At 42.0% G+C, this 25,520-nt stretch overlaps 1 protein-coding gene across 2 annotated transcripts in view; it reads left to right on the forward strand.

Annotated features, from left to right (window-relative positions):
- Positions 1 to 20,196, forward strand: part of Auh (AU RNA binding protein/enoyl-CoA hydratase) — a gene marked incomplete at its 5' end in the record, with an annotated part of 152,242 nt that extends 132,046 nt beyond the window's left edge. Inside the window, 4 exon segments of one of the 2 annotated variants that reach the window (XM_013506890.1) lie at positions 11,943 to 12,130; positions 15,056 to 15,106; positions 16,224 to 16,271; positions 19,574 to 20,196. In XM_013506890.1, the coding sequence (XP_013362344.1) occupies positions 11,943 to 12,130; positions 15,056 to 15,106; positions 16,224 to 16,271; positions 19,574 to 19,651 (365 nt within the window). 2 annotated transcript variants of the gene reach the window in all.
- Positions 20,197 to 25,520: the final 5,324 nt, after the last annotated feature.

The raw sequence follows: 25,520 nt of genomic DNA on the forward strand, positions 1-25,520 counted from the left end.
GTGCAGCCTGGAGAAAACTGGTCTCAACATTTTGTTTACTAGTTTCTAGGTTTCAAGAAAGTGATTATATGTAAGCAGTAAAATTGTATACCAGGTTGCATGTTAATGAGGATGAATTTAGTAAAGTAAGCAGTAAAAAGATTGAAAATGGGTAACATAGCGTAGTGAAGTACTGACTATTGAGAAATGGCTTCCTTTGTTCATTAATGCTCATTCTTGATTCCCGTTGTTCTTGGGAAAGAGAAACCTTGAAACTCAGTGCAAAATCTTTACAAAGATATCGAGAGCATGCATATGAAATCATGGCTATTGTCAGTAAACCTGATCACCATATGAGCAAAAACTGTGCATTTTAAAGTATACTTCCACCAAAAGGAACCAGGGTCTGGGGAGGAATTGCACAAAATGAGCACAGAGCATTTTGTGATACCAGATAACCAGAAATTATCAGAGACCTGAGTCTTGTCACAAGAAGTCCACAGCCATTTTTGAGTAAGTTCTCACTTGCCAAAGATGGATGGTTTGAGCTACAGTGGTTACTAACTAACTGCCTGGGATTGCTGTGCATCATATAGCTTAAAATCTGTAAGTTGGTAGTGATTTTTAAAGATTAAAAATGTAAGTGGTCACCTTTGAAGGATGCTAGAGAACTGTGATTTTCAAAACTGGAAAATAACCATTTAAAATCTGCAATTACCAACTCTTTTTTGTACTATTGTTGAAAGGAAAAAGCAATGTATACTCATTTAAAGTGTTTTTGCCCATTACTTTGTGACTTCAGATTGTGGTTCAGGATATCTCCTTTGAGAATCTTGAGTGCCAGAGAGAAAATTTTACTTGAGCAAACCACTTTAGGAAATTGCAGTTCTGCTCCCCCTTCCCCAGCACGCAGCTAACTAGACTTTACCCTATCACAGAGGCCATCAGGCTGTCTGTCCTGATGTCATCATCCTTTTTTCACTTGATAAGTATACTGTTTGAAAATTGTTTATTTTGGTTGGGTGTGTTAGCACACACCTGTAATCTCAGCCCTGGGGAGGCTGAGGCAGGAGGATCTCTGCAAGTTCAAGGCCAGCCTAGGCTAGTTACATAGTAAGTTCCAGGCTAGCCTGGACTACATAATGAGACCATGTCTGTAAACAAATAAATTAATTAAAAAATAAAATTCTTTCACTAAGCATTGTTGGCATTTATCATTTATCTTTACATGGTGTATTTTAATTTTTTCATGACATAATTTTGTTTAGTGCCATTTGCTATAAATAATTCATACCTGATAGATTTGTTTTCTGCACATATGCTCCCTAATGTATTCATTAAATAATTAGGTAGTTGATGTTCAGAATGCTAAGTATCATGCAAGAATCATGGCAGACTAGTAGATAATAATTTAATGGTGCTTTGATTCCTATTTATTTATTTAGTACTGGGTAGAACCCAGGCCTTTGCACTGAGCTACATCCCAGTCATTTTTTTTTTTTTTTTTTTAATTTTGAGACAGGGTTTCATTAGATTGTTAAGTTGCCAGGCTGGGCTTGAACTTGCAATCCTCTTGCATCAACCTCCTAGAGTGCTGAGTACAGGTGTGTGCCATCACACCTGGCTCCAACTATTTTATTGATATTTGGAAAAATTGGTTGGAACTTTTGGGTGGGATACACAGACATCATTTTTCCCATTTAGAGTAATAGGTTCCCAATATCCCCAATTTTTTTTAATCGCTGGGTTTTAAAATTTAGAAAATTTATTCTACAAATTGTGATTAGTACTTTCTATATATTATTTTGTACTATCCACACAGCTGAATTTTAGCAGCCTGTGACTGCATCTGCAAGCCCTTTCCCTGCTTTCCTTTTCAGTCTGGGGCCCCCTTGACCTTGACGTCACACACACTGGTCCATTCTGAGTCTAGATTTCCCATATCTTGCCCTGAAGTATCCCTACCTTCCAGTTCTCCCCAGACTTTACCTGGTGGTGTGGTCCAAATGCATTCCCACTGTCAGTCACCTTCCCTCTCTTTGCTCCAAACCCTGCTTGGATCTCAGTCTTTTGTGATGGTCGCTTTCTTACAAAGGACTTAAGCTACCTTCCCACCAAGCTCACAGGGAAACCATGAAGATTAAAGAAGTCAATGTTCCTGAAGCAGGCCAATTTATGCATTACTGGTTACATAGTGTCTGCTCAATAAATGTGAACTTTTCCTATTACTTGGCTCACCCTCCCATTTGTACTTCTCTAGCAAAGTTCCAATTTATCTACTCTACCTGCCATAGAAATTGCTGGGGAGATAAAAAGATAATGATGTTAACTTATCTCATGAAGCATATTTCGAATGTGTAATTTTGCCCAGCAATCTTGCCATACTTCCCTAGTATATTTACTTTCCCACTGTCCAAAATGTGTGTTTAGATCTTATTTCTCAATCCATTTATACATCCAGATGTTTTTTGATACAAATAATAGGAAACCCTGGTTCAGCTGGCTTACAAATAAGAAAATACCTTGTAATACCACAGAAGTCACCAAATGGTACATCTTCAGATTGGTGAGTTTGGTAGCAGCATAGTGACATCTTCCTGCTTTGTGGTCTTCAGTTTGACCCTTGACCTTGCAGGCTACCATCATGGTCACCAGGTGGCTGCCATGGCTCTAAGCATCGCTTAAAAAGTCAGCAGCATCATGAAGTTGCTGAGGCCCTTACTTCAGTGGAGAAAGTCCTGGAAGATTTGCAGCTGTGGTGTCATTAGCAAAAGGGTGGAGAGAGAAGTAGTGGAGAATGTGGCTGTGAGGCACAGCTGGCTCCAGCCCCTGTGCATGTCACTCCTACCTTAGAGAGCCCTTCTCATGGTCGTGCTGACTTCTGTCTGATCAGTCTCCCTGGTGATCTCATCCAGGCCAATCTTTGAAAACCCTCTGTATGGCACTGAACATTAACAAACATTGGAATCCACACCCATCCATACACTGCTTCGCTTGTATGTCCAGAAGATGTCTTGTACTTTGGTAACAGGGCTGGCTAGTGTGCACCTCCTTTTCCTTCACTCTTCCCAGTGAGAGATGCAGCACCCTTGCAGTCCAACCAGATGTCTAGGCATTAGATTGATTTTTTTTTTCTCCCTGCATCCACTTCACTAATAATTCCAGAAGGCAGTTATCCCAAGTTTGACGTTTTCCTCAGTACCCTGACCTTTGTCAACCCAGGCCATGATATCCAGTGACCTGTGGGGCACTTTGCTTTGCTCTGCCTCTATAACCTGTTTGCTCTTTGTCAAGCTTACAAAGGATCTTTGTGGAGTGCATATCAAATTGTCACTGATTGCTCAAAGCCCTCCTGTGCCTTTGCCTCACTTTGCTAGAGCAAAACATAAGCTTCACTATTGCCTATCCAAACTCTCTTTCTACCATTCCCTCATTCTTTACTACAAGCCACAGTGGCCTCCTTCCTCTAAAATGGGCCAAGCGCAACCTCACCATTGACCCTCACTCTTCTCTCTTTGCCCTGCTGACCTCATCACTGTGTTCTTCCTCAGTGTTCAGATAGACATGGCCTTGCCCAGCCACCCAATCTAACTAGCCATTCTCCAACCATTATACAGCTTCCCTGTGACCCACAGGACCTGTATAATATATGCCCCCTCCAGGAAACCCACTGCTGAGTCCCATGTGGCACCTCTGGCTTACTCCCAGCCTAGATTCCAGGATCCCCTACTCAAGAGCCCATCCCTGGCTGTAGATCTAAACTGTGTCACCTTACACCCAGTGACTTTCCGCTCTCACTGCCTTCTAGCAGGTATCTGCTTCCTGTGGGGCTTCCCCACCAGTGGTAGGCTCCACAGGCAGGAGCATTGTGTTGCCCACAGCTGTATCCCCATGCCTAGAACCAGTCCCTCCACAGTGATGCTTCAGTATGTGCTTGCTAAATGAATAACAAAGGTGTTGTCATTTTTTAAATTAGTTCCAAAAGAGGAATTTGGTGGCGCTCAGTGACAGGAATACAGCCAGCATTTGATGTGGTGATTGTTAGTACTCATTTGTTATGTAAATCCTGACACTTTACTTTAAGAACATTCTTTCCAACCTAATGTCCTACTGCAGTGGATCAGCCAGTCCCTGCATCTCAGCTGATTGCTGGGCCGCATTAGAAATGCCGAGCCCGGGCTGCTGCCTCAGACCTCCTGCTACCACCCGGAGCCTCAGACAGGACCTGGCCTTTGGAATCACTAGTACGTAGAAGGGACAGGGGCAGTAGCCAAGGTGCTTCCTTACTTCATCACAGTGTGGAACTGAAACTCAGTTTCTACTGGCTGAACAGGACACACCCTCAGGCAGGTCGTGTATCACCACTGAAGGCCTTTATCTGATGGGCAACAAAGGGACTCAAAAGTAGTTGCTCTTTTATGAAGAAAAAAATGCTATAAATTCACTATCCTGAGGAAGGTGTGAGGTGGCAGCTGTTTCTATTGTTTCAGTTTCTTTTTAATTGGCAAATAATGATTGTGTATTTACTAATTACAGGGTGATATTTTAATCTATGTATATATAATGTAAAGATTCTGTCAAGCTAATTAACATAGTATTGTGGTGGATTGACAACTGGTGGTCAACTTGTAACACCCAGCTGAACTGAACCAGCGTGGTGCTGGATATGGGAGGCCCTGAGGATTGTTGCCAACAAAATAAAAGAACTGAAGAAGAAGAACAAGAAGAGAAGCTATTAGGAGCTGCTGGGAGCTGTGGGTTCTCCTGGGGCTGCTAGTTTTCCTACAGGAGTTTGTCATGCTGGCTTTCCTGATGAACTCAGCTGTTCTTATCGTGGAAGGAGCTCAGGACCTTGTTGTCGCTGAGAATGGCTACGGTTCACTTCGGGGGAACTCTGGTCCTTTGAGCATTGATTCCTGGCTCCAGATGGTAAGATGGTGCAAAATTCAGTGTCCTGGAGAAGCTTGTCAAGCTGGCTTTCCTGATACACACTCTGCTGTTCTCACTGTCGGAGGAGCTTGGGACCTCATTGTCACTGAGGATGGCTGTGGTTCTTTTTGGGTGAGTGCTGGTCCTTACTTTGGCCATTGCTTCCTGGCTCCAGTGCAGATCCCTCAGCCTGCTGGCACAGATCCTTCATCCCACTGGTGCAGATGTTCTGGTTTCCACCACTGACCTTAGGGCCTTCTTAGTGCAGATCCTTGAAACAGACCTGCATAAGACATTGTTGTGGGCTCTTGGCCTCCAATTGGACTTGTGGAGGACATTGTCACGGGCTCTAGGTCTTCACCTAGATTCTTGCAGGACATTGCCATAGGATCCAGGCCCTTAGCTGGCTTCTTCAGGTCTTCAGTGTATGGACAGATTCCCTGCACTCTTTTGTACTAAACTCTTCGGGTGACTACTATAAAATAATCCTATAAAGTGTGTGTCCTGTATTGAATTGTTTCCCCTTGCAAACCTCTTACTACAACATGTATCTACTACCTTACATGTTGTTGTTTAAGAAGGTTAAATCCTGTGATCACTTTTGAAATATACAATCTATTATTTACTATGGTCAATGTGAGGTGCTTACTTTTGAGCAGAAGTCTTACAAACTCTCATCTCAGGTTCCTGTACACATAGACACCTGTACTCAGTAGTGCTGTGGGTGACCTGCAGGAGTGTCCCTGGAGTTACTGGCTGCTGTCTTCCTAGAGTGTGTGGCTCTGGCCCAAGGAACCTCTGAGCAGGGCTTGACTGAGAGTCTGGGATCTGCGTTGGATGCTGTTAGGGTGGACAGTGGTGTGAGTTTGAATAGGGTGTCGTGGAGCTCTGTTGGCACATTATGGCTCTGCGGGCCTGGGATGATTTTAATTCCACTCAGGATAGGCCTGGTTTTAATGTCACTGTTCAGTTTGCTCAGTCACCAAGACTATTGGTGCTCCTACCTGAGACCTCAGTATTGACAAAGCCAAGGCTGGAGCTTTAGACATCACCCAGGGGTCCTGAGCTCCGATGCCTAAGGGAAAGTCACCTGACAGAAATAAGACACTGTCTTCATTTGTAACAGATTCTAAGTTAATATTAGAGTTTAATATCCATAGTTAGATAACAGGTGAATTGAAATAAATTTTTTCCAGTATTTGTCCTTGCATTTAGAACTTACACTTAAGCCTTTGGTCTGCAACACGGTTTTGGTGGCATGTCTTGTCTTTTAGCTTAGGACACAGTGCTGCACTGCACCCTTGCTTCCTTGACCAACAGGAGCGTTGAGTCTTGCTGAATTTTGTAATAGCTGTTCATAAACACAAGCTGTACTGCCCAGCTGAGGCAGTTTATTAGCACAAAGGTTTTTTTTAGGCTATTCTTGTAAGCAAATATAGGCTAATTATATTTGTAAAAATCTGAGATTCCATATCACTCGTGATTAGTTTTTTTGTGTCATGTGGCATTGTAACTTCCATTTGTAAAGCTCCTTGCTTACACTGTCATTATAAATTTAGAAAAACAAACAGAACAGATCCTTATTTTGTTCTTTTTTCTTTTTTTGTTTGGTAGTGGGGATTGAACCCAGCTCTTCACACTGAGCTACATCCTTAGCCTGTTGTTTTTAGATAGGGCCTTGCTAAGTCACTAAGTTATTTAGGCTAGGCTCAAACTTGTCAGTCTTCCTGCTTTGGCCTCCCTGGGTGCTGGATTACAGATGTGTGGCACCATGCCCAATTTAGATCATACAATTTTTATATGGTTTGAAATAAAAATTTTGTATACCTAGGGGAATTAATGGGGCTCTACTTTTATTTCCATAAATGTAAAAATATAATGCAGACCATCATTCATTGATTTCTATAGTTTGATGACACCATAGAAAGATACGACAGATAACTTTTTTTTTTTTTAGTCAAAGAAGCATTATAAGGATAAAATTTTAGGGAAATGGGTGATTCCAATCATATATTCATGTATTCCAAACATGTATTTGTGCAACTATTTAAGAAACTTTTCTTTTGGCAGTGTGAATATTTTATACCATATACAAAAAGGAACACAAAATGGATCAAAGACCTCAATGTAAGAAGAAATAATAGAACTAAATATACATGCACACAATATTGACACACACAAATATATAGGGCAGCAATTTATAATCAACCCTAAAGGGGGATGGACTCCAATACAATGATAGTAGTGGACTTTATATAGTAATTTTTGGCATGTACAGATCTTTCAGGCAGAAAATCGCAAAAAAAAGTTGAATTAAATTGTAACCTAGACCAGCTGGATCTGATGGACCTCTACAGGAGATTTCATCCAACTGCTGCAAAAATACATTCTCCTCAGCCACACAGTAACACTCTCCAGGGTGAGTCACATGATAGGACACAAAACAAGCTCAGATAAATTTTTTAAAGTTCAAATTATGTTACATACCTTTTTCTGAGCACAAACAAGTAAAAGGAAAAATTGCAGAAACTATAAAAATACATGAAAATTGAACAACTCACTCCTGTACAACCAATGGATTAAGGAAGATGTGAAGAAAGGAATGTAGACATTTATTCAAGCAAATGAAAATGGAAACAACATACTAAATCTATGTGATACAGCAGAAGCAATGCTAAGAGAGAACTTTGTACAGCCATCATTGCCTGCATCAAAAACTGGAGAAAGATCTCAACCTATCACTGCCATCTCAAGGAACTAGAAACACATAAATAAACTTAGTTACTTTTAGTATTGCTGAGACAAAATTCTCAACACCCAAAGTTAAAAGAGGAAAGTTATTTTGGCTCACAATCTGTAGAGGTTTCAGTCCGTAATTGTCAGGCTCCAAGGCAGAGTGGTGTGGCAGAGGGGCATCACAGAGGAGAAACAGTTCATGGCAGCAAAAGGAAACAAGCAAAGGAAGCAAAGGTCTCTTTTTGTCCCTTATATTCTGTCCAGGCTACATGCACTTAGGGCAGGTAACACTCATACCCAGAGTGGGTCTTCCCATTATCCACACTCAGAAGTGTGCCAAACCAGTCAGTGGACTAATTTACTAATGACATAGCCTTAATTCTAGCATCACACACGCTAGATCCAGCCACCTCCAAAAAGCCCCACCTATGACCATATGAGGCTTTGGAGGACTTCTAGACACAAACCATAACAAAAAGCCCAATTTAGTATAAGGAAAAAGTAAATAACAGCAAAAATAAATGAAATAGAGACTTTAAAAAGTACAAAAAACAAAAAATATAAAAGATTAATGAAACAAAGATCTAGTTCTTCTAAAAAGTAGATAAAATTGACAAACCCTTAAAAAGACTGAAAAGCAGAGATATGACAGTTGATAGCACAGAAATACAAGGGGTTATTAGTGATTATTGTGAATGCCTGTGTATCAACAAATTTGATGACCTAGAAGAAATGAACAAATTCCTGGATGCACATATCTTACCAAGATTGAATCAGAGTAGAAAACCTGAACATACCAAAAATGAGTAATTAGATCGAACCAGTAATAAAGAAATCTTCTATTAAAAAAAAAATCCAGGACTAGATGGCTTCACTGTTGAGTTTTACCAAAAATTTAAAGAAGCTGGGTATGGTGGCACATGCCTGTAAGTCCATCACTTGGGAGGCTGAGGCAGAAGGATTGTCCTGAGTTTGAGGCCAGACTGGGCTACATAATGAGTTCAGGACCAGTCCAAACTACTATACATAATGAGACCCTGCCTCGAATTGATTTATTTATTTTAAAAACCCAAAAATAGCCAGGTGTGCTAGTGCACACGTATAGTACCAGCACTTGGGAGGCTGAGGCAGGAGGATCTCTGTGAGTTTGAGCCCAGCCTAGGCTACAAAGTGAGTTCAAGGCTAGCCTGAACTGCATAGCAAAACCCTGTCTCAAAAAGACAAAAACAAAAAAAACCCAAAAATAAAAAAAAAGAACTAAGATTGATCCTTCCTAAAACATTGAGGGGAAAATAATTCTTCCAAACTCTTCTACAATACTAGCATTCCCTATTACTAGAACTGGACAACAACACAACAAAGAAAGTTACAAACCAGTGTCCTTGATGAACATAGATGTGAAATTTCTTAACAAAATACTAGCAAATGCAATCCAACAATACATAAAAAGAGTATTCAGTATGAGCAAATGAGATTCATCCCAGAGTTGTCAGGATGTTTTGATACATGCAGATCAAAAACATGATGCAACTCATCAACAGAATGAAGGTCAAACACCAGGTGGTTATCTTCAGAGGTACAGAAAAGGTATTTGATAAAATTGAACATCGTTTTATGATAAAATTTTGAACAGATTAGTTATAGAAGCACACCTCAATATAGTACAGGCCATCCATATGTGTGCACACATGCACACTATAAGTCAGTGGCTAAGCCAAATGTGGTGGTGTATGACAAGTCACTCACAGAGTCTCGGTGCTATTATCCCAGCACTCAGGACTGGAGCAAGCAGATCATTCATGCAGAGCCAGCCTGGGTAACACAAAAAGTTCAGGGTTGCTCTGGACCATTTAGTGAGACCCTATGTCAAAAAACAAAAAAATCATACAAACATAAAAGTTAGCTAACAGCTGACATACTACCGAATGCATAAAACCTAAAAACTTTCTCTAAGATCTAGACCACTGCACATAGCAATATTTACTTCTGCTACTTTTATTTATCATAGCAAGCAGATCAGTTGAGCGAGAGAAAGAAATAAGAGAAATCCAAGATGGAAAAGAAGTCAAATTTGTATAGATTGGACATGATTTGGAACTAATGAACTACTTCAGTAATGTTTCAGGAGGCAAAGTCAACACTAAAACATAGGAAGCTTTTTAATATACTAGTAGCAAATGAGCTGCACTAAAAATTGAAGAAATTATCCCATTTATAATACATATCTAGGAATAAACTTAACCCAAGTAGTGAAAGTTTCTACCATGAAAATAAAAACATTTGTGAAAGAGGACAAGAAGTTAGAAAGATAAAGATAGCAGATGTTGTGGGTTGGGAGACTCAATCTTGTTAAAATGTCTGTACCAGCCAAAGTAAATCTACAGGGTCAGTACAGTTTCCTCCAAAATACCAGGGAGATTCTACACAGAATGGAAAAAGCAATTCTAAAGTTTATATGAAAGCATAAAAACCCCAACTAGCCAGAGCCAACATGCAGAAAAAAACAGAACGAAAAGCATTACAGTCCTGAGTTCAAAATATATTGCAGAACTGCAGTAATCAAAACAATATAGCCCCTTGAGTGTGTACGATTATCTGGCTACATAGTTTGTATCTGAGTTCTGGTCAGCTGTTTCAGGAGACTCCATGAGTGACTTGTCGGTGTCAGGCAGCTTGTCCCCGGAGTTCTCAGACCTCTCTTTACTACCCTGAGTGGCATCATTGTTCACACTGTATGTAACTTTTGCAGTGCTTCTTTCCAGACGCATACTTTCTGCTATTCCTGTTGAACACAAACAGGTCCACTATCTCTTAAGTACTTGGGCGGTTTCAACACTTAAAAACAGTGTACTGACAGAAGCATCACTCTTTATGTTTAAAAACAATCTCTACTGAAAATTGCCTTTTCCAGTTCTTTCAGGCTTTTGATTATTTTTGTGGAACTCATATGTCCTAAATACCAGCCATGGTTCATAACATGGTTAAAGATAGCGTCCTAAGCTCTGTCCTCCCAACTCAGGCATGCTTTACTGAAGACCTAGAGGGCAAGTAGCCTTCTCAAAACTTGCAGTGATTATTGCTTTTTGTATTTTTCATAGAAATGTGCATAAAAATGAGTTTACTTTCCTTCCAAAGGAGAGCAGAGGTTGTCACTGTGAAGTGTTGGTGATGGGAAGTGGTGTAGACTGGTAGACTAAGGAATGTAACATCTAAAAGGCTCAGTGGGAGTCAGCTTGCAAGTGGGATTGGCTTTGGATAAAAGTGCCATGTACGTTTTAAATGCTGGTAACTAATACAGGGAAAAAAGACCAGTTCACACTTTTGTGATTCAGATGAAACCAGGCAAGCTTGTGTAGACAGTGGGCTTTTCCTCCTCTGCTTCTGGCGGCCTGTGCTCTCAGCAGCCACATTATGGATGAAGTGTAGACAGATCCCAATGTCACAGCTGTTCCATGTGCTTGTTGGTGGGAATGGAGGCTAGACCTAAATGAAGTGCTTTTGTCCAGCTTTGTGTTTAGTGAGATCTGGCTTCACTCAAAGATACTACAGTGAACAGATAGATGGATTCGATAAATTGGCCAGTCTGCAATGCACAGGCCCCTTCCACTAGAGAGCCGTCTGTGCCATGGTGTTCTGTTGAAGAGTTAATCAGTTCCCAGAGTCCTCAGCGTTGTAAGAGGCAAAGTCAGAACCAGATGCATGGGCCTAACTGTGCTGAGAGAATTTTCCAGGAACTGGGAAAAGGGCATATCAGTATGAGAGCAGTTTCAAAAGGGAAGAGACAGCAGGGTTGATGGGACGTGGATGGAGAAAACCAGTAGGGTAGGGCAAAGCCTATTTTTGCAAGTAATTATCTGCTTTCATCTTTCATCTTTCCTAAATTAAAGTTATATTTCATTCCCCCATAACAGTCCTTAGAAGTGTGTGATTGAGTCCTGTGTAAGCTGAAAGAAGTGGGCCAGACTTGATGGGGCCTGCGTTTTTCCACGGCTACTATGTCTGTCCACTGCTGTTCAGCTGATGCTCCCGGTATACTGGTGGTGAGGGTTAGATGTAGGAATACATCATCTCTCTGGCAGGTGCAAAATTGTTTGATAGTGATGAGAAATTCTAAAATGCTTTTTTTTTGTATTACTGATTGTATAAGCCAAGTGAGATTTGCATTCACTTCTGAAGTCATCTTCTAGTGACGACTGCTACACATAGACTTACAGCCCTGGTTTATTCTGGCAGGAGCTCAGGAAACAATGTGGCGTTGTATTGGAGGATCTCAGACCATTGCCTGCCTTGTTTTACAGGGGGAACGCAGCGATTACCACGTGCCATTGGGATGTCTCTGGCCAAGGAGCTTATTTTCTCAGCACGAGTGCTTGATGGCGAAGAAGCTAAAGCTGTGGGCCTGGTCAGCCACGTGTTAGAGCAGAACCAGGAGGGTGATGCTGCCTACAGAAAGGCCCTGGACCTAGCGAGAGAGTTTCTACCTCAGGTACCTCTGACTGGAGCTCCTTCATTCCTTACCCTGAACATCAGAGCACTGTGTCAGCCTGCCTGCCAAGCAGCCAAATGCATGGTGGCTGGAAAACTACAAATACTATACTGGTTTAACGTTAAGATCCTTCAGAAACAAAATGAAGATTTTAGGGTAATTTGAGGGCTACATTGTGGTCACACTTGATAATTTTTCATATGAACAATGTTTAGTGCACATGACAGTTGCCTAGGGAATTGTTTTCATTTGTTTACGACCGAGTGCTCAACCTAAACCATTCCATGGAAAAATAGATGGTGGGTGCGTTGTTCCACTGGACCATCCCTGAATCCAAATACATCAATATACACTGTTTCCAAAGTCTGGAGATGCAAGTCTTTTACACCCTGCTGAGGTGGCCTGCTCAGGCACGGGTCCCAGCTTCCTGCATTGTATGTGTGTGGACAGTGATGTCAGCACTGCTTTCAATCCTTCTTCATAGTATACTTGCAAAGGCTCAAACACACCACACAGCAGCAAGCATAGCTGTGCCTGAGTAGCACTGACAATAGTGCCTTGATGGCTCTGACATTCAGGTGTGTGTTCCAAACATTCCATTGGTTGCAAATCAGAGAGGAAGGATTTTAACTTAAGAGGATGAGTCTCCTTTTGCAACTAGTGATAATTCCTTTAACCCTAATGGAGCATGAAGTCTCATGGCTCCCCTGGCTAACCATTTCTGAAGTCAGAATAAATTCTTCTATCACAGAGTCCCTAACCCAAAACAGAGCTCATAACCTGTTTAGGGGCCATAAATCCTCTAAGAAGTGTCATGAAATCTCTCCCCTAAAAAGGCATGTATGCCCACACAGTTACTCAGAGTTTTGTATCTGTGTTCAGAAGGTGTCCGTGGCCCTCAGCGCGAGCACACTTGCTATCAGATCAAGGCCCTGCCCAGCTGTGGCACACCCACCCTGAGCCCTGGGATGGGCTGCATGGAGGCCGGGAGTATAAACCTGCACTGCAGGCTGCTGAGGCTGCTCTGCCACTTGCTAACTCAAGAGCCAGGGCTCTTCCAGGGCAGCCCTTCTGCAGCTTTCTCCCCATGCAAGGAAATTTCAGCCTTGGGCTCTAGAGGCTGAGTGCTTGGCAAGTTGATGGGCACCAAGCAGATAAAAAGATCTGTACCGCTTTTGAAACAAGGACTGTTACAGCATTGGTATTTCTCATATGTATTAGGGGAATGCCCACTAAAGGGAGAGTAAAGGTACAAATATCAGGGAAAGTAATAATTTAACTGCCTCTTGTTTCAGTGACTTCCATAGCTTAAAGCTTTACGATAGAACATCTCTCAGTTGCAATCAAGGGGTAGATTTCAGAGGGCCTGTGGCACCCTGCTGCTTCTGACTACCCAGGAGTGCTCAGCTGCATGCCCCAGAGCTCCATCCATGCAGGAGGCTCTTGGCTGCCTGGCATCCAGCTTGCACTCTCCTCCGTAGTCTTCCGTGCAGTTCATGCTTAGTCCACATCACCCACCTGAGAACAGTGGCACTGGCCTCCCTCGGCCTCCTCTGTCCCACTTAAAACCTGCCACTGAGCTGCAATCCCTGGTGGGGAATAGGGCTTTGTCACTGTTCTGGGCAGGCTTCCTTCCCCTTCATCTGAAGGACACCCCTGGGAGCATTCCTAGTTAAAATTAGTGTTTCTCCAGGTCACATAAATGTGTGAGAGATACAGAGTGACTTCAGAAACTGTGAGTTGGGAAGACTGTGCACCAGTTCCCAAAGCAAATTTGGATGGAAGAACGCTTTATTTGTATGTTTTTTTTCTTTACTTACCGAATAGCTCTTCCAAGTAATTTAAAAGTTCCTATAAGGTTAGTATTACTAAAGAACATAGGTAGGTTAAATTTGTAGTAGAACCTGTAGGAAAAAATGGCATTTTCACACATTCATCCATTTCTCCAAAATTCATTTGTTGAGAGTCTTCTGGCATCTGCTTTTTAGAACGTATCATAACATGTTTATTTAGGAGACCAATTTAAAATATGCTGTTGATTTCCTATTTACTACCTGTGAACAGAAATTTAGAAATTTAGAATGATACCAAGGTTCTAAATTCCATCTGGAGAGGAAGGCTTTTCCAGGGTAGATTGCTGAGGGTTTGGCTCCATAAGGCACAAAGTTGTCCTTCTCACACCAGCATCCTGTTTTCTTTGTGACCAGGACCCACCCTGTGATGTGGAAGCCCTGCCCCTAGGACACCTGTGTAACCCACCAGTATGGTGGTTAGTTACTCCCACCAAGGGAACAGACATACAGTGGGCTCTGATGTGGGCACTGCTGAACCCCACCACCCATGCTGGTAATTGATGGTGACAGCCCTCTCTGGTCATAACCACTACTTAGTGATACTGAGCCAGAGACTTCCTGTCCTTCCACCCTAACTCTGAGATGGGGGTTCAATATAGAGTGTTAGGCTTTCACCTGCATAGGCGCTCTCTGCTGCCTCCAGGATAGAGAGTAGTGAGGGCGAACCTTTTAGAGACAAGTGCCAGACTGCAACTCAGAACCTACGTACTTATCACAAAGTGCCAACACAGCAATTAAACCTGAGCACTGAGGTTTTAGTTTAGAAAACACAGCTCATACATTAACATTTTTTGTATTAAAAGAAAAACACAATAACATGTGTGCCGCAGTGTACCACTGCTCTGGGTTTCCTGTGTAACAACCCCATGCCATCTAAACCTCACTGTGAAACTCAGCTGTTACAGTTGCTGTATGAGACCTTGCAAGCTAGCATAGGGATTTCCATTTTGTATAGCATATCTGTTGTTGGCTGTGCCACGGCTCCAGCTGTGGGAAGTTGAATTGTACTGAGATGTGCAATATAACTTACAAAAACCATAATTAAAGTTTGTTTCTTTAATTTGAATTTTAGGGACCAATTGCAATGAGAGTGGCAAAATTAGCAATTAATCAAGGGATGGAGGTAAGTTCCTTAATGCTTGACTTTGTTGTTAGAAGGTAGTGGAAATTTAATCTAAGCACATCATGTTGGGACTTCTGCCTTATTTTTAGTGTTCTAAAATACAGCTCTTTGAATACAACTATTACCAAAAGCCCCGAAATCAGCTATATCATTAACTTCATTCTCCTTATTGATTATTGCTGATTGAGTATCTTAATCACAGAATTCAGAATTTCATCAATGCCCTGCAGCTCATGACATGCTTGTTATCTTTACCATTAAGATGGATTCATTGTTTCCAACAAAACATATGTACATACATACATACATAAATGTACATGTCGCACATACATTTGTCGGTATCACATTATAAAAACATTGCAAGGAAAACTTGCCAGGTCCAAGGTGTGTCCCGCTGTCTTCTCCTTTAACTTCTCGGTGACTTTTGTGGGAGAAGCGTAAACTAGGTGAATCTGCAGGGTGTCCTGTGGTCCCCTAGGGAGTGGCGCCAGGGTTAGGGCAGCACAGGCACTCATGTAATTTGGGTCTTTAATGACAGCTGTTATATTTTGGTTAAATTAGGGAACTGTGAAGAAAGTTGCTTCCTCTTTAGAGATATACCAGCCTCTATATCTTCCTTGACTTTATGGCAGTCAATGAGATTGAATTGTTAGCTATAATATAGTATTATAAGTTCACAAATATTTGATTGGTTTATTTCAATCCTTTTGTAAAAGTATTAGTAGCAACACTCTATATAGCCTTTACTATCTGCTGGCTTTATGTGCATCTATTCTACTTATAAAGGCTTATAGATTAACTCTTTTAATCCACATGGTATCCCCCACCCTGTTCAGTGAGTAGTACAGTTAGCTCAGTTAGCTCATTGTTCAGACATGCCTTTCTGAGGCAGGGAGGTCAAGTAGCTTGCCCACATTACACAGTGCCCAAGAGGTAGGGTCAGGACGGGCACCCAGGAAGGCTGGTTTTGGTCTCACAGCTGTGCATACTTCTGATCAGGTGCACTGTATTGAAGGATTCTCTTCATTTGGAATAGGACTGTTCAACTTGAATTTATATTGCATATACCTTCATTTAAAAAGTTACTTCTACTAACATGAATGGTTTTTATTTTCAGGTTGACTTGATAACAGGATTAGCCATAGAAGAAGCTTGTTATGCTCAGGTATGTAATACAGTCACAAAATCAGTGAGGATGCACCTTCCAAATCCTGTGTACCTTCTGTGTAATTCAAATAAATTATGTGTCAGTGAGCAAGGTTACCATCATCCCATCTGAAAATCACACAAATGGGTCGGCATTAGTTGTTTCTGCAATTTGACTGTTGTCAGCTCTTACAGCTGATACTATTCCACAGACTAATGACTCTTGTCTACATAATTTAGAAAAGTAAGAATAACTAAGTTAGTACCGTTTATGTTATAGCTGTCTGTAGGGTTATGTTGTCATTGAGGGGTGTGGATGTGGCTCCTCACTTGGAATGGGGGTGCCTCCATGCAGCAGTGGTGCTTTAGGCTCACTGACTTTTTCTAGAAAAAGTTCTGAGCCTTCTCCTGACCACTGAAAGTTCACTAGTGAAGTGATCGTTTTCTTTGTTGATATACAGCTGAATTCTATCTATTCAAAAAGAAAATGCCCCTCACCTTCTCAAAAAATCTAAAATAGCTAGTTTTGTTCTACCTTTCCTGAGAATGGAAACTACATCAGACTCTAGTTAAGCATCACCATGAATTAGGAGCAGAAAGTAGATGCAGAAGGTGAGCTTCTGACTTACTCTATGAGGCCAGCCTTATCCTGATACCTACACCTGTGAAGATATTACTGGAAAGGAAAATTAAAGACAAATTTCTGTCCTGCATGTGGGCCCCAAAACCCTTAATGAAATAATAGCAAATTGCATCTAACAACATATAAAAAGATTTATACTCCCAGCCAACTAGAATTTGAAAATTCAACATTTGAAAATCCTCCTGTGGAATCCATCACATCAGCATACTAGAGAAGAAAGTTGTATGATTATATGAATACATGTAAAAAAATCATTTGATATAATCCAATTCCCATTCATGATAGAAGCTCTTCACAAACTATGAAGAGTGCACTTCTTCAGGGTGATATGAACATCTACCAAGATACCTGCTAACACGACAGTGATCAAGAAAGGATAAGGCGAAAGCAAGGCCAGAATGTCCCCTGCTGCTGTGCCCTTCTAGCATCATGGAGGAATCCTGGCCAGTGCTACTGCAACATAAAATGCTACTGCAAAACATAAAAATTACAAAATAAAGCATGTACATACTGAGGAAAAATAAAATTGCTCTCAGATGATATGACTATCTAAGTGGGAATCCCAGAGACTCAAAAAACCTCTTCAGCAGTTATAGCAAGATTATGTGAAAACAAGGTGAATATACAAAAGTCAATTGCTTCCCTAAATATCAACAATGAAAACGTATAATTAGAAATTAAAAATACAACACTTCACATTAGCACTCAAAAGTCAAAAACTTAGGTGTAATTCTAACAAGACATAATCTATAAGTGAAAAATTATAGTGCTCTGGTGGAAGAGGACAGTAGCCCATGTTCATGGATGGGAAGACTTAATATTATTACAATGTCATTTCTCTCCAACTTCATCTATGAATTTAACTCAGTCAATAAAAGTCCTACTTTGGTGATATTGCCAACTTGATTCCAAAGTTTATATGGAAGCACAAAGGTAAGAAGAGCCAGCATGGCACTGCCAGCAGCGGTACTGGGGGGCTGACGTACCTTGAGCCTGAGGCTTAGCACAGAGCCACAGAAATCCAGGCCTTGTGGTACTGGTTAAAGAAATCAGTAAGTAGATCAGGGAACAGAACTGAAAGCCCATTTGCAGATGCACACGAATGCTGTCAACTGATACTGACTGAAAAGCCAAAGCACCTCAGCAGAGAAAGGACAGTCTTGAAGGCAAACGGTGCTGGAACATCTGGACATTCACATACACGAGACTGTCTAGACACTTATCATATGCTTTCCTCCAAATGTAACTCAGCATGAGTTGGAAACTAAATACATGATGAACTAATATATGCTAAACTAAGTATGTGCTAAAATTCACAGAAGATAATGTAGAGAAAAGCTCAGTGAGTTTGGAGTTGACTTTGTAGATATAATGTCAAAAGTACAAGACATAAAAGGAAAAATTTAATATATGCCTTTAATAAAGGTAGCAACTTCTACTTGTAAAAGACACAGCTAAAAGAATGAAGAGATGTAGACTGACAGAAAAATCTACAGGATACATGTGAAAAGGTTTCATGTCCAAATTAAACAAAGAACTTTTAGACTCAGCAATAAGAAGGTAACCCAAATAAAAATGTACGAAAGATCTGAACAGGCACCAACTAGAAAAATAGATGACAAATAATCATAGAAATGATGCCAAAGGGGGCTGGGGGTTTAGCTCAGTGGCAAAGCGCCTGCCTGGCAAGTGCAAGGTCGTGAGTTCAGTTCCCGGTACTGGAAAAACAAAAACAAAAAACAAGCAAACAAAAAAAGAAATGATGCCAAAACATAATTCATAAAGAAATTGCAACTTAAGCATTTTGAGATGCCTGTTATAATGACAAAAGTCCAAAACATTGAAACACCAAGTGCTTGTGAAAATGTAGAGTTATGGAATGTCTTGATTCACTGCTGCCAGGAATATAAAATGGTTTGAACTACTTTGTAAGACAGCAGTTTCTGGTAAAACTAAATATACTCGCAGCTATGACCCAACAATCATGCTGTTTTGTATTTATCCAAATAAGTTGAAAACATATATCAACACAGAACCCTGCAAGTTAAGCTTTATTCATAATTGTCAGAACCTGGAAGCAATCAAGATCCTTTAGCAGGGGAATGGACAAACTGTGGTACACCTTTCAGTGGAATATTATATAGCCGTCAGTTACTATAATACAACCTGACATGAAACAACCTTTAATACTTATTGCTAAGTAGAATTCAGTGTAAGATGACCATGAACTGTGTGATTCCAATTTAGTCACATTCTGAAAGAGGAAAACCAAGAGAGTTTTGAGAGACAGGTCAGAGATGAGCAGAATGTATAATTCAGTGAGACTATTCTAAATAATACTGCAGTGGGAACACATGCCATGCATTTGTCAAAACTCATAGAACATAGGACCCAAGAGTTAACCTTAATAGAAACTGGACTTTAACAAAGTGTATCATTTGGTGCATCCCTTGTAACTGGTGTACCACACCAACCCAGGATGTTAGTTTTTTAAAAGTATAGTTGAAACAAAAACTGTTGGAGTGAGGATAATGAATTTGGTGAAATAATGAGAATTACTCAAATGGCAGATTTCAAGATTTTAGAATGAACATCTAATTAGTTTTCTTAGATAATCCTTGACAGATTTTTACCACTGTATTTTTAATTTTTGGTATGCAATGTTTTGTTTTTCTTAGACCATTCCAACAAAAGACAGACTGGAAGGCCTTCTTGCTTTTAAAGAGAAGAGGCTCCCTCGCTATAAAGGAGAATAGAAGCAACAGAAATTCTTACAGACCACTGTAATAAGTGTACTTCTGGAAGTGTCTTTCCGACCTGCTCTTTGCCTCAGTGCATGAGATCTCTGACCAAAGTGAAGAGTGAGCTCCTCAGTTCGTGTGAAGAAAACATCAGGAGCCAAGCCCTCTTCATGCCGCCATGTATGTGGCTGTTCATGCAGGTGTATAAAGCTAGTAGTACATGCTGTCAAACACAGATTGAAACTAGGTATACATTTGTAAATACTTCCTGCATATGAGGCTTTCCGTTCTTAATTTTTTAATGTGAATAATTTGTATATTGCACACTGTAGGGAATAATACAGATATGTCTACTGTGCTGTGTTAAGAAAATATAATTATTTCTGTATACCAAAAATGTGAAGTTACACCAAATAAAATTTCAGTTATTACATAGGAACACGCACGCACGTGCGCACACACACACACACACACACACATATGCCTCAACCTGAAAAATGAATTGATAAGATATTCTGAGTGACTATTGCCTAATATAAATAAAATTAATGAAAAAGAAACCTTGGAAACTTCTCTCTTACCCATCCTTTTTGAACTGAGTAAATCATTGCATGTTGGCCTTTGAAAGAAACTTTTCCATGGGGATTACATCAGGAGCTTCCTCACATAGTCCTAGAACACAGTAGCGATGGTGTAGCGTTAATCCAGTCAGAGGCTACGGCCAAACAGCTTGAGAAGTGGGGTTCCTGAAGTCAGACTGCTGAGACCTCCACTCAGCACGTGGCCTGGCCTGCTGATATAGAGAGTCCTAGCCAATCGACAGGAGGAAAGAAAAACAGTGCCCACAAGGTTGGACCCCTGAGATGGGACTGGGCAATTGGGCAGTTCTCTACTTCCTGTCCATACCAGGTGAGCACAACAGCCCCTTCTCCAGCAGACACAGATGCCCGCCTTCCTATAGCAGGGCAAATGGTCGGAGTATCTCAGAGACCTGAGCGTCTGTAGCCAGCACCGCAGGATGGGGGACGCATAGACACGGAAGTGTGTGGGAATGGGAACTGTGGAATTAACCTGAGATTGCTTTTCATTGCATCCACTTCATAAAGCCATACTGCCTTCTGTGGTGGTGCCCAGGTCCCAGCCCGGCCATACAAAGGGGCAAGACCTGCCCTTGGTGTGTCTGTTGGCCAAGACAGGCCCTGCCTCCTCCACTGTCTGTTCACATTCTCACCCGCAGCCTTCGGTGCTGTTTTGAAAACATAGGCTTAATTCTTAAAATCCTGAAGTTTTTAGCATTTAACATGGGAAGTTCAACTCTTCTGAAGTTGTTGTAAGAGACAAAGGTGGACAGGCCAGCTGCTGTTCCTCCTGACGGAGATGGGTGGCCACCTTTCCTGACATGTGCACACCAAGGGGAGGGGTATTTTCTTATCACCTTAGGTGCTGAGACCGCAGGTTTATGATGAAAGCTCAGCTGATCGCTGTAATATAAAAGGAGCTTATTAAATTCACTTTGAGCTCTAGTGATTCTATCTGATGGTGTGCATGTTTGTTTACTGATGAAGATGCGGAGCTGTTCATTTCGTGCATGACGATTTGCAAATAACGAGGTGGCGCTTGCTTTGATAGATCTGTAAAAATCCCAGGGCCAACTTGTCCAGTCTGTGACATGCTAAAATGCTGCTTCCATTTTAACACAACAGGAGGTAATTAAGTGAATGAGAAAAAAGTTTTTTGAGCGTGTGCTGAGTGACTCCTCACTTGATTCACAGGCCAGTCTGCTGCTGCTTGGCTGACCCCTGTTAACTTCCTAACAAGTTTTAGTTAAACCATGGAAGTGTGTATGAAAACAGTCCAGTGATGACATCAGGTATTACCGGCTTCATATAGCAAGAGGAAAGTGACTTTGTTTTTGTAGAACGACCGTTGTTGGGGAGGAGTTCTGATGCACACCCTCAGCCCAGGGGTTCCGGGAGGGACTGAGCTGCTCTGGGGGAGTGTGGGCCCTTCCTGTGAGCCGTGTCACTCCTACAGCTGGGGATACAGTGACACTGTGGGTGCGGTGGGTGTACCTGTGTGTTCAGAGTAAGTTAGAGAAGGTTCAGAAAAGGAGGGGGAGTGAATCAAGTACAGTCATAATTTGGGGAGTGAAAGCAAAATGGAGAGGAAAGGTATTCCACTTAGATCATATGATCTAGTGGCTCTAATTCAGCACTGGCTACATTGTAACTCATCTACAACAGAAAAAAGAGGTCTCCATGCTAAGGAAAGAGAGTTCTAGAAGCCAGAAGAAAAGCCTGATTCTCTGGTTTGTTTCTGTGACTTAAAGCATCGTTTCAAGTAGGTATTCTGTACTAAGCGATCTGGGTTTCCATCAGTCAAGTCTACTCTTCTTTCCCCCTCTTAGCCCTCAAGTTGGTCTGTCCAAAGCATCACTTCCCCATCTGCGTGTAGGAAGGTGCTTTGTACATGACTAGGGAGTGGACTGTTGATCCTTGGATAGAGGACTTAGAGAAAAGGCAGGTTTTCACACAAGCTTGATGCTGGCTGGCTGCTGGCCCTTTTCCACCTGTGGTGATCTGCCCTGCATTTGTTCCTATTTGAGATCCAAAGATCTTGGCAGCACACATTTCTTTAATAATCTGGTCTTTGTTTGTCAACCAACCTAGTTAAATATTAACTGACACATATGTCGGCATTTGTTGGGCTTTATCAGTAGCAATAGAGATTATTTTTCTCATAGTTTATTATTAAAGAGTATATGTGCTATATATGTGTTACAAAAGAAAAAAGCATTTTGATTGTTTACCACTTCTTTACATAAATGAAGCTGGACACAGATTGTGATTTGGGTAATTGGTAGGTGGGTGTGTCTTAGGCCCTAAAAATCAGTTTGAATGTCTTGCTTTGCGTTTTCACAGTCCTGTTTGGGAACCTCCAAAAACTGAGCTGTCCCTTAGAGGCATGATACCTACCCTCAAATGTCTTGTTAGGCAGTGTTTGCTGTCCAAAATAATTCTCAGGGCAGCACAAGACTGGGGCTCCTAGTGGGGGAAATAAAGGATGCAAAGGACACCCACCATGGCCAGGCCCAGCCTGGGTGCTTATCCACACATCAGCACAGCAGGCACTTGCAGCAGCATCCAGGAGGAGGCCCTTTCTCAGTAGGTGGCAGGTGCTTCCAGGAGGTGGCCCTTTCCCTGGTGACATACAGGCAGTGCCCCACATGTTAGTTTCCTTTTAAGGCCCTGACATAGAGGAAGTTCAACTGGGAGTGTGACTCAGTGGTAGAGCATGACCTTAGCATGCATTAGGCCCTGGGTTCAAGCCCTGGTATGCAAAACATAAGAAAACATAGTATTGTGTATTTTTAAGGGGTTTTTTGACAAGGTCACTGAACATAATCTATGAATGATCTGAACGAATGGGTATTGAATCTTGTGACAGTCATGACTGCATTTGTGAAGTTCTTCCTGCCTACCAGGTGCTTTGCAGGGATTTTTACTTACTGTCTACAACGTCCCTGAAAGGATGCCTGCTGTGGTTCTTCACCTGGTACGAGTCAGGGACTAAAGCATAAACAGCTTGGTTGCTTGAGTCCCATAGCAGGGATGGGGTGGAGACAGGGATTAACTCCACAGCTTCTGACCTTCATCACTGTTAATCTTGAAAGCAACCAGACAGCGACATCACCAGAGGCTGTGATAGGTGTGTTTCCGTCAGCCAGAATCCTTTGACCTAGGTCGGTCAATGATCATCTCATGACTTGGAGAGATAAGGAAAGTGTGCTTATGGAATGATCTGGTGACACAGAGGCAGGTCAGGTGGCAATTGGAACTCGCACCCCTTAGCACTTCCTCTATAGGAGGCACTCACTGTACATATGTTCTGTCTTCATTCTCACCAAGAACTTATGAGATAGCTTCATTAATTTCTAATTTATGAAACTGAGGCAGAGTGTGGGATTCACATGGGGTATTCTGTGTCCAGGACCCCAGTGTTCACTGGTGACACCATGGAGCTCATGGAAGTCTTGATGGGCATGAGGGATGCGTCAGCAATATGCCATGGTGATCACTGACGCTTTGCATTTCACTGTGCCCCAGCACTCACCATTGGGGTGCACATATTGTAGTTCGATACTGATTCTTCGCAAGAGGGAGCCAGGATGAGTTCAGTGTGGGTCAAGACCATCCTGTGTACCTTTGGGAAGTAGAAGTGTGTGTCCAGGCCGTGAGCCAGGAGGTAGTCAAGGAAGCAGCTGCAGAAAGAAAGGAGGGCCTTCCTTCGACCTACTTTCTGGGTTGACTCCACCTTCTGAATTAAACATTAGCCCAGAACCAGAGTATCCTGGACTAAATACGGTGGCAAAAAGCAACCAGCTAACCTAGCTCATACGCTATAAGCCTAGGCATGCACCCACTGGTCTTCAGCAACGCTTGGTTGGCCCCAGCCCTAATTACCATGTCATTGACTGTGCAGCTTTGATACTTACCAACCAGTGGTCCACCACTGCCCAGTGGAGGGCAGAGCCAAGCCTGTCACTGATAGGGGCAAAATCTCAGAGCAACTGTTGTCAGGGATTCCCTTTAAAAATGGCTCACCAGTTGAAAGTATTCATATCCTTTTTGCCTTGAACAAAGAGTTGGATGAGATGATCCCAAAACAGTGTCAGAAGTTTATTTGAAAAGAGAGGTGAAGGGGTAAGGGAAGAACTAGCTCTGCAGAGCAAACTTAGGCTGAACAGAGAGGAAGGATAAAAGCAAACTAAAATGCACCCTGTGCCTAGGAGATGCAGAGTGGGCTACCTTGAGAAGTCACAGGGTTCCTCGTGGTGTCTGTGTCCTATATGTCCACGTCTTGTGGGAGCCCACGAAAGGTTCCACATACAGGGTCCTGGAAATTATTCAGCGCTGACCTGGGGTCTTGTAATTGACAGGACCTGCTCATTTCCCAGCCAGCTTTGCCATGCCCTAACTGCTGTCTCACAACCACTCAATCCCACCCCAAACTCTGATTCTTAAAGCCCTCAACATCATACCAATTTGGGGCCATGACCTCTTCTCACTAGCCTGCTCCAACTCTGTGGAATATACTTTCATTTGGGAAAAAATCTTTGTGTTTGCTTCTCCTTTTAGGTGTCCTACTCAATTCTTTGTTCAGCACATCAAGTCTTATGTTTAGTTCTCAGCATCACACACAATTCAAGATGTACTCTGGTTTTCTAGAGAGCAAGTTTGTCAGTGAGACCATGGACAGAGCGTCCTCTTCATGCAAAAGGAATTCATAGCTCATGATCATTGCAGACATCCAGTCAGGTTGGACATGGTCTATATCAAAGTGCCTTATAATTTGAGGTCTCATACAGATGTGCTGATAGCATTTCATTGTTTTATATTTTAGAACCATTGGGACAAGGAGGTAGATTTCACATTCATGGCCAGTTGGAGGGTGTGTCCAAGAAGCTGGGTGTTCACCTTGGAAAAGAGAAGTCCTGGGAAATGTGGCGGCTCTCAGTGGAACTGCAGCCCAAATCTGGAATCTCAGAAGATCTCACAGAGCAGGAGGAAGCCACAAAACCACCCCTTCCTTGCTGCTCTGCCACAAGTCCAGAGCAACGACAGATGAGAATTAAAATTAGTAGGAAAAGTTATGTGAGGGGGTCCCCCAGTCTTGAGACTTGCCTCTGAGATGCCAGCGCATAAAGTGGCTATCTTAGGCAGGCCGCTACTGTGCAAATTCTACAGAGGTGGAGTTAGAAGACAGGTCTCCTGTGAAGTGGTGCAGCTGTGTCTTGGTGGATCTAATCAATGGCCTTTGCTGTAGGCGCCAGTGCATGGTGGGCTGGGCCCAGAGGCAAAGAAAACAGGCACCTGCCTAAGAG

The sequence above is a fragment of the Chinchilla lanigera genome, unplaced genomic scaffold (genome assembly GCF_000276665.1).
Source record: "Chinchilla lanigera isolate Chin_1 unplaced genomic scaffold, ChiLan1.0 scaffold00114, whole genome shotgun sequence".
Taxonomy (NCBI): Eukaryota; Metazoa; Chordata; class Mammalia; order Rodentia; family Chinchillidae; genus Chinchilla; species Chinchilla lanigera.